Below are 9215 nucleotides of genomic sequence, written 5' to 3' on the forward strand. Positions count from 1 at the left end.
AGACCCAGCCCTGTGTGCACAGCGTCTCCTCCTGCCCTGCATGGAGCGGGACCCCTGACCCCTTCCCCGGCTGTGCTGGTGGGGCACAGTGACCGCCTGGCATCCCCGATCGCCCCCTGCATGAGCTGACTTGCTCCCCTTTGTTTCATTAGCTAATTCACCAGCCCCGGCCTCCCGCCCCTCGCTGTCCTACTGCCGCGTCAAGGGCCTCATCCTGCTGCTGGTGCTGGGAGCCCTGAGTGCCGGGATCATCGCGGTGCACGTCCTCCCCGGCAGGGGGCAGAGACGGGGCTGAGAGCAGAGGAGCTTCTGCTGCGACTGCTGATCCCGCCGGGCGCGGGCCGGCCCCAGCCGGCCAGGCCGAGGGAGGCTGCGGGGGACGCTCGCTTGCAGCTTCCGAAGCGTTAAAGTTCATGCAGTGGGAAGAGGGGGAACTTCTATAGGGCAGGCGACGTGCACGTGGTGGAGAATCGGCCCTGCTCGGAGGCGCCCTCTAGCAGCCGCCTGCAACACCACAGGTGCGCCTGCCTCAGTTTCCCCCCATCCACCTTTCAAACAGGTTCTAGTGTCTAAACATGCCCCTACCTGGGGCTGATTTACTGTCCATCGCCGGGTCTGGACCCAGCTGCTGACTGGTGTCACTCTGGGGCTCTGTGGCAGTGATTTTCTACTGCTACAATTAAAGCATCACCCTCCCGCCCCCGTCCTGGGCATGCCTTTAACTCAGTGGAAAGGGGCTTCTCTCACTGCAGCCCCTGCATCTCCTTAACTGTCTGTGAATGTCCTAGTTATTCAGAAAGGTTGAGGGCGTGTTGTGTTTTAATTCTGCTAACAGTGTTAATATCCAGTGGCAGTAAGTTCCGCAGGATAGCTTTACATCATGTAAATAAAGTCTCCATCTCTGCATGCCACAATATCATGATTGTTTGTATCACTGCCCTGTTAGTGGCATCCCATGCACTGCGGGGGGGTTTTCAGGGCCCAGGCTCAGTCACCATCTTCCCCACAATGCTCAGCGGCTCTTGCTCACACCAGATCTGGATTTATCTACCTGTCCTAACACTTACCTGCCGGCCAAGGGGAGGCACCTTCGCTTCCTTTGTCCGGGCCTCTATCTAGCAGAGAACCTCCTGACCCTCTGCTTCCAGGGGATCGCAGCCCCCAGGATGCAGGGCCAGATTCCCATTCACGCCAACCCCTGTTACACCGCCCTGGCTGTGCAAAGGGCCCTGACAGTGAGTGTGAATGCCCTGGGTGTCCAATCAAAGGCCCTGTCCATTGCCAGATCCGCGTCAAGGGGCCATCGTGTAACTGAGAATTCCTAGCGGGACAGGCTCTCCCATGAAATGGACAGAGCCATCGAACGCAGACGGAGCCGTGTTCGTTTCAGACCCACCCGCCGCCCCTGTCACGCCTGAGCCAGGCCAGCAAGTGGATCCTTCCCCAACCTGGCCCCCTGGGCTTGCATTGATCATTGGCCAGGCTCCCTCGCCCGGAGCCAGGATGGGTGTAGCCCCACGCTCAGCGTGACACACCCTGCGTGTTTTGGGAAACCCGGCTGCTTCGAGTTCGTTGGGCGACTTACTCAGAGTTGAGTCACATCACGGCCAGGGGGCTGGTGTTGCCAAATCCCATCACGCAGTGGGGAAGTTGCCGAACCCCAGAGCAATTAATTTCTTCCCAGCCCATCCTCAGCCGCAGAGAGGAGCCGGGATCGCTCGTCCCGCCAGCCGCCCCATCCCACCCGCTGCAGGCTCTTGCTCGATTTGGCCAGGATCTCCACCCCAGAGGCTGACGGCTCCTCCCGCGCCCGCTGCCCCACACTGCCAGGATGGAAGGGCGTCTACAGCCTTCTTTTCTTTTCCTCCTTCTGCTTTTACAGCCCGGCGGTGAGTGATCTGTCTGAATTGGAGTGCAGGAAACGGGGACGCCCGTCACCCACTGGGAGATTAGGGAGGGTTTGATTCAATCCATTGGCTATGCAGAGCTAACCCAGGGGCTGGAATAGCGGGGGGCTGCGTGTGGGGATTGAGGAGCATCTGCAGAGCTGAGGGAGGGATGGAGGAGGAGTCCGGGACTGGAATAGCCCCCCTCTCACCGCTCCCCATCCCCTCATCCCCTATCCAGCAGCTAAGAGCAAGGTCCGTGGGAAGCGACCCAGACCCTGAAGAGTCCGGGATGGTTGCGGGAAGGGTCTGGGCAGGACCCAGAGAGCCCCTGTGTTCTTGGGGGACCATGCCCCTGCAGCAGGGGGCAGAGGGACGATGCTGGGAGGGAGGGTCTGCATAATGGCAGGGCAAAGCGTAGCGGGGGGGGCTCTGGTGCAGGGAGACAGGAGGACTTGGGGGAAGGAAAAGGAGGGTCAGGTTGTGGGGCAGGATGTCGAGAGGAAGGAAGGAGGGCGGGGGGGCTCCCGCGAGGCGGCCGTGATGCAGGAGGAGATTCACGGAGCCCCCGTCCCTCGGGGGAGCAGGGTTATTACTGCTTCTCTGGTGGCACCGTCCGGCAGCTAGGAGGATCCGTGTGGGTTAGGGCTTCCCGATCCCTGCTCCCCGCCCCCTGCACCGCCACGGCCAGGGCCAGCCACACTGTGGCCGTCCCTGCCCCACAGAGCCGCAGCCGGGTCCTCGGAGGACACAGGCCTCCAGAGAGAGAGGGAGGGAGCAGCTGGGGTGGGGATGTGGAAATAACCGCGGTGCCGTGTTGGCTATTTCCACCCTGAGAAGCAGCTGCCGGCCCTACCAAGGGCTGGAACGCGCCTCGCCCAGGCGGCCTGCGGCCCCGAGGGGCCCAGAGAGTTGGGAGCACGGCCCTGAGATATTGGTGGCGTTTCTCAACCCTTTGAGGTCCCCCTGGCACCGGCAGGGCCCGGCTGCTAAAGCGTCTGGCAGAGAATCTGCTACAGGGAGACCCTGGCAAGAATATGTCCGTGGCAGCTGCCATCCCCCTGCTGCCCTGGTGACTCAGGACCCACCATTCACCAGGACCCTGAGAGAGAGACAGACAGGCCTGGAGAGAGACAGACAGACAGATTTGTTCAGCCAGGCAATGGGCTGAAATAAGAGGATCAGCCTCCCTGGAGGCTATGCAGAAACCCCCCTGGGAAAGCCGTGTCCCGCGCAAGCCCGGTGAGGGGCTTTGTCCCGTCTGAGGGTCTTTTGTCTAGTGGCAGCTCCCCACGAGAGGGTGAGAACCCCCTCCTGGCACAGCTCTGTCCCCCAATATTCCATGTGTTCAAAACCCAGATCCGGGCCCCTCGCTCTGTAGCACCCAAACCAACGCTGCCCGGCCATGGACGTTTGACATGCAGATCTGAAATCTGTGGGGTTTGAGCCCAGATCTCGGAGACACAATGTCTCCCTCAGCCGCTCCTCCTCTGTGACCCCCCGGTTCTTGGGGGAAGGTGATTGGAGGCTGGGGACAGGAACTGGCCTGGTGTGTCCCTAAAAACCCCTGTTCTTCCCTCCCGCGCACCAGAGTACTCCAGAGCAGAGGCAGACGAGTCGGAGCTGACCGGGACCCTGGGAGGGTCCGTCACTTTCCCCCTGAGGATCCCAGCACCACAGAAATTTAAAAATGGGGCTTGGCTGGTAAACACAACAAAGAGTCTGGCCACCATCATCGCAGGGACCCCTCCCCGGGTCCTGGTGTTTGCCGAATCCTACGAGGGACGCCTGAGAGTCCCCGACCAGACCTACTCGCTGCAGATCACCAGCCTGAGGCTGGAGGACTCGGGCACCTACAGCGTGGAATTCAACACGGACCAAGAGAGCTTCGCCTACCGGGAATTTATGCTGCGGGTGCAGAGTAAGTGCTGGGGCAGGGGAAACCTGGGTGGATCCTGGAGCCTGCTCTGCACAGGGAGCTCTCTGCTGCTTGCAAACGTCTTACAGCCGCTGCTTCTCCTCCTCCTCCCGCTTGTCTCTTGCATTCCTCCCGGGCTCTGCCTGCCTGCTCCTCTGTCTTCCTCAGCCCTTTCCCTCTCATCCCCTCCAGGCCCAGCTGCTAACCCACCGCTCCTGCCCCACGTGGGCCTGGCACAACATAAATCTGAATGCCCCTTGGAATCTAGGTTTCCTTCACCCAGCCCGGTGCTCCACGTTCCCCCTGCCGCTCTCCCCCCCCCCCACAACTCCAGAGAGGGTCAACCCAAGAGAGCAAGCGGGAAACAAAGCGTCCATCGCCCAGGCCATTTCGACATCTGCTCTGATCCCAGCGCGGGATGTGAAAACAGCAGCAGGAAAAGTTGCCAAAGATCTCACTCAGGAAGCTGAACGTTTCGACATTGTCACCCCCTCACAAAGCTAGGTGTTGAAATGCTGATTTGTTTCTGCTTAGACCCTGCCACTTACAGGGGACGTCGAAGCCGGGAGGGGGAGAGCCCGTTTGAAATGCAGCGTTTGGTTTTGCTTCGAACTCCAGCTTCGGAAAATTGAACATTTTTCTTGGCCTCAGCTGTTTCCCCGCCGAAAACGGCAGTTTTGAGACAACCACATTTTCTGATGGAAAAAAAAATAATTTCAACCAGTTCAAACCCCCAACAGATCTCCAAGCTGGGCCTCCCTGCGCCCCCCCTTCACCCCTTTCCCAGCTGTGTCTTTATCTTCCGGCCCCCACCCTGCTCCAGGTGTGCTGCAAAGATGCAGAGGGCAGGGCTCCCCCCCAGCAGATGCAGACGGCTAATAAGCTGCTGCAGGGATTTCAGCCTGTCCCGTGCTTTTCTCCGCAGCTGCAGAGGGAGAGCTGGCACCAGCTATCGCCTGTGACTCAGTGACCTGTGAGAAGGACACCTGTAGCTACACCCTGCGCTGCACCAGCAGGCATGCAGGGGAGAGGGTGACCTACAGGTGGACTCGCGCACCAGACAGCAGAGTCCTGTCCACTGACTCCACCTTGAGCATCCCTCAGAGGCACCAGGCGGCTCACGAGAAAGTCACCTGCACGGCACAGCTCCCCGACGGCAACAGCTCCAGGACGGTCTCCCCGAAGGACCTCTGTGCAGGTAACGCCCCCGGCAGGAAAGCGCTGCCCCATGCTCTCCCAGCACCGGGCGCCAGCCGGGCACCGATCCCGGGAGTATGTGAAGGAAACGGTTCTGGGCTCAAACGCTTTTTCACTGAAAGGGGCCCCGGTCGCCCCAGCAATCCCCGCCGCTCGCTGCTGCTCCCAGGGAGATATTAGGGGAAGGGTCTGGAGCGTCCATGCCAGTGCAGCCGTTGGGCCACCAGGAGCCCAGGCACGGAAGCGGCTCCCTAGGCCGGCGTTAGAGCACTTGCCCCAGGATCCGCTCACCCTTTCATTTCGAGCCAACGGGGCCCGGCTTTAAGAGGGGAGCCCCCCCCGCCCCCGTGGTGAGAGCGCTGGCCGGAGAAGTGGCACATCCCTTCTCCCCGTCACGGCCCAGGTGAACGCCCTGATCACGCGGCTCCAGGTGACACGAGCGACCTCAGAGCTTCGTGCAGGAGAGCTCCAAGCGAAGGCTCCCTGCTGAGCGTCGCCAGCAGAGACAGGCGTCCTGGGGGGAGACGGACGCTCCTGCCCCCCTTCGGCTAGCCTAGGGACCCCACGCCTAGTGCGAATCCCGCTCTTTGGTGCCTCCCTCTCCCCGTTCATGGTACGGGACGCCCGGGCGCCAGACTCCGGCTCGGGAATCGCAGCCATCTCCCACCCGGGCCCGTCCGCGTTAGACGTGGCAGCACGCAGCGTGCCTACGTTCCTCGGCGGGCCCAGCCCTCGGGGTCCTTCTAGCGCCAGCCCCTCCCGGGTCCCCAGCGTCCGACAGATGGGGCAATATGTGCAATGACCGTGCAATGAGCGAACGTCATGGTAACGAGGTACTCATCCCAGCGTGCCGCGGTGCATTGCCCCACCGGTGAGCCAAGCCATTGCTCACCAGCCCAGCAGATGCTGAGTCATTTCAAACAGTGTAAGTGTAACCCTTCTGCCAGGCAGAGCCGGCAGCAGCGAGGGCCGGGTTCTATAGCTAGGGTCCCTGTCAATGACACAACCCCAAACCGGCGCCAGCCCCCAGCCAGTCACTGGGAAATCGCACACTATCCCCTGGGCGCACGCACCGTCTGAGTGTAGAAAGTAACGCTTGTAATAACAGAAGGGCGGTAACACAGCTCTGGTTTGGGAAACAGAATTCATGAACTCAATGAGCCGAACCCACCCCAGAGCACGGGGCGTGTCCTTCACCTCTCCCGTCTCGCTTCCCCCTGCACTGACCGTCGTAGCTGCAGTCTCCACCTCTCGCTTGGGGCTCGGCCAGTCCCGCTCTGCAGCCTCCTGCCGGACACAGGCTTGACCAGCCGGCGCAGTTGAAGAGCTGAGCTTTCGCTCCACCGGCGCCAACAGGGAAGAGCCTGTTCAGGTTTTTCAAACACCACCCAAGAGCCAGCAACCATTTCCCAGCCCTTCCTTTCAGCCACGCTGAGGCCAGCTCATCATACTCGACGGGCATCGTTTTCCTAACATCTCAAAGCTCTGCGAACAGGCCAGCATGCTCGCTGCTCCGTGGCTGTCGAGGAGAGGCGGGCCGGCCGTTGCCCCAGAATACTCCACAGGGATGTTCTTGAGGAGGATGGCTTTTGAATGTGAAACTCAATGTTCATTTCCCGGCTTGAACCCGGCGTTCAGTCCATTCAGAAGATGGGGAAATGGCGCAGGCAGGATGAGGGGACTGGGACCTGAGCTTCTGATTGTAGGGTCCCTAGGCTGGAACCCGGTGCAGAGGGCAAACCTGGGTTCCCCTCCCGGCCATTGGGGTGGGAGGAGGGTGGCAGGACAGGACAGGAGACTTTGAAGACTTCCTGGGGCAGTTTATTTGGAGAGACTTTGATCCCCACAAAGGGAGGAAACTGCAGGGACCTGGCCAGAGGGCCAAGCCACAAAGAGGAAGCGCTGGAGCTGGCGGAGTGAGAGCGAGGTTGCTGAGAGCGCGATTGGGACAAGGAGCCAAGAAACCGCAAGCAGAGGCATCGGACTAGTGGTGAACTACTCCCTTGGCGAGCCATGCGGAGGCTCCCCAGTGGCGGTTGGCGTGAACCGCGGTAGATGCACAGAATGCTGTCTGCCTTCTAGACCCACGCCTTCGGGAACAAGACCTCCTGCGATGGTGAATCCAGTTCCGCTTGTGACCTCAGAGCCTCTCTTGCCAGTGTTAACGGATATACCGGCGAACAAACGGGTCTGACCGAGGGAGCAAATTACGGAGCAAGAGGCAGCCCGTCCAGTCGTCAAACAGTGTGGAGTGCAAGGCCAAAGCGGCTCCCCCCTCACTGCGGCGGGAAGGGTCACGCTCTCCTTTCAGTCCAGCTCCAGCGGCAGAACTGCTTTTAACCCTTTTGATGTTCAGTCGGTTGGTTTGAGGGAGCAGCCACTGAAAATGCAGAAACAGACGGAAGACCTCCACTGCTGGGAAGCTGGTGGCTGCGTATCACCGTGTAAGATCAGAGAAGAAAACGGCAGATGAAGAATTGACTCAGTGTTCATCCAATGACAAGGAAGAAGGACATACTGAGGAATCTGAGGATGCTGGCAATGATCTAGATGAAGCAGTGGAAGCTGATAAAGAAAACTAAGATCATGAAAAGCAAGATGCTTAAAGAGTCGGCCGGCTGCCCACCTACCACAAGTGCTTTTAAGAATGACTTTGCTCTTTTATTTCTGTTTAATTTCATTTCCCTTTTCTTTTGTAACTGCTCTCTCCTGAATCACATTCACCGTTAAGTGGTAACTGAACGTTGCCAACAAAGTGATACTAATTCTTCTTTCATTTTTTACAACTTCAACTCACGGGGCTTTGCATTTTCTGAGTTAAAATAACTGAAGTAAAGTTCAGTAACTGGTTTTCCCGGTAATGAACCCTAAGTAGCTAAGGGTAAGCGTCCTGGAGACCAGGACCTTGTGCTGGTACCAGTGTCACAGTTATTGGTGCTTTACAATAATGCTGACAGTATTTGACCGATTGACCGACTGTTTTTGGACCGGTTGGATGCCCATCCTGCCCCTGCGCCAATCATGTTCTCACGGTGCCCTCTGCTTCCTCCAGCCGTTCCAGGCAGCTGCTAGGAACTTGCTGTGGGGATTTTATCCCGTTCAGCGTTTCTCTCCTCCCCTGTGCAGAGCAAGCGCCGGTAACAACGATTGTCTGTGACTCGGTGACCTGCGGCGACGGAGCCTGTAACTACACCCTGCGCTGCATGGCCGGGAAGAGAGGGGGAGACGTGGCCTACCGCTGGACTCAGGAAGAAAGGGGCGCGGTTGTATCCATGGACCCCATTCTGCGTGTCTCTCTGAGACCTTTTGACCCTCACTCGGCCGTCACCTGCACGGCACGATACCCCACGAGTAACAGCTCCCGCACGGTCTCCCCAAAGGACCTGTGTTCAGGTAACGCCCCCGCCAGGAAAGCGCCGCCCAAGGAGAGCTGGTCTTGCCTCGCTGCCTCTGCTTGGAGACAGTTCCTACCTGGGGGAGAACTCAGGGAAAGGGCCTGGAACATCTGGGTGGCAGGGCCAAGGGAGGGGTCACATCTGCAGCATTGCAGAGATTCGATGAGATGCTCAGGGGGAGCCGGGTGTAGGGAGGAGCCGGCAGAGCGAGGGGCACAGATGCGGGGACCAAGGAGCAGGTCTGAGCCCTATCACCTCCCGCTCCCCTCATTCTGCTCTGTGTCACAGCCCTGGGGCACCGCACTCTAGGGAATTCCTGGGCAGAACTGACTCCAGTTCCCCAGAGGAGATGCCGGTGCTGAGGCCAGCCCGGCCCCACCCAGGCACAATCTCCTCCTGCCCCGTATGGAGGAGGGGGAAGATCCCCAGGCATCCCAGCCCCTGCCCCAGCCACGCTCTAGGGACCCGGTGACCCAGGGCATCGCCCATCACACTTGTTTGTTTAGTTCCCACAGCAAAGCCGTCCCAGGCCTCGCTGCTGTCCTACTGCCGCGTCGTCCTGCTGCTGGCGCTGGGCGCACTGGGAGCCATGGCGTAGCACGTCCTCACTGGCAGGAAGCAGAGACGGGACCGAGACCAGCGGAGCGTCCACAGCGGCTGCTAATCCCGCCAGGCCCTGGTGTTTCCCAGCCTGCCAGGCCGAGGGATGCTGGCGGGGAGGAGACGCTCGTTTGCAGCTGCTGAAGGGTTAACGTCGCTGAGCGGGAAGAGGAGCAGAAACACCGGCTCCAGCTTTGGGGCTGTCGCCTCTGGTGGACC

General features: G+C 59.9%; 1 protein-coding gene across 1 annotated transcript; it reads left to right on the plus strand.

Annotated features, from left to right (window-relative positions):
- Nucleotides 1-1781: 1781 nt before the first annotated feature.
- On the plus strand, nucleotides 1782-8994 carry LOC137167496 (SLAM family member 5-like). The gene is made up of 4 exons (XM_067569709.1): nucleotides 1782-1889; nucleotides 3478-3807; nucleotides 8128-8394; nucleotides 8903-8994. The coding sequence occupies exons 1-4, from the start codon at nucleotides 1832-1834 to the stop codon at nucleotides 8992-8994; spliced, it is 747 nt and encodes a 248-aa protein (XP_067425810.1). The 5' UTR covers nucleotides 1782-1831.
- Nucleotides 8995-9215: the final 221 nt, after the last annotated feature.

The sequence above is a fragment of the Emydura macquarii genome, unplaced genomic scaffold, assembly GCF_026122565.2.
Source record: "Emydura macquarii macquarii isolate MOO-44397 ecotype Brisbane River unplaced genomic scaffold, CSIRO-AGI_Emac_v2 contig_2924, whole genome shotgun sequence".
NCBI lineage: Eukaryota > Metazoa > Chordata > Testudines > Chelidae > Emydura > Emydura macquarii.

Coding starts and splice junctions, on each gene's coding strand:
- LOC137167496 (XM_067569709.1), top strand. CDS start 1,832: ATGGAAGGGCGTCTACAGCCTTCTTTTCTTTTCCTCCTTCTGCTTTTA. Junction 3,808..8,127: donor ATTTATGCTGCGGGTGCAGA/GTAAGTGCTGGG, acceptor TCCCCTGTGCAG/AGCAAGCGCCGGTAACAACG. Junction 8,395..8,902: donor CCCAAAGGACCTGTGTTCAG/GTAACGCCCCCG, acceptor TTGTTTGTTTAG/TTCCCACAGCAAAGCCGTCC.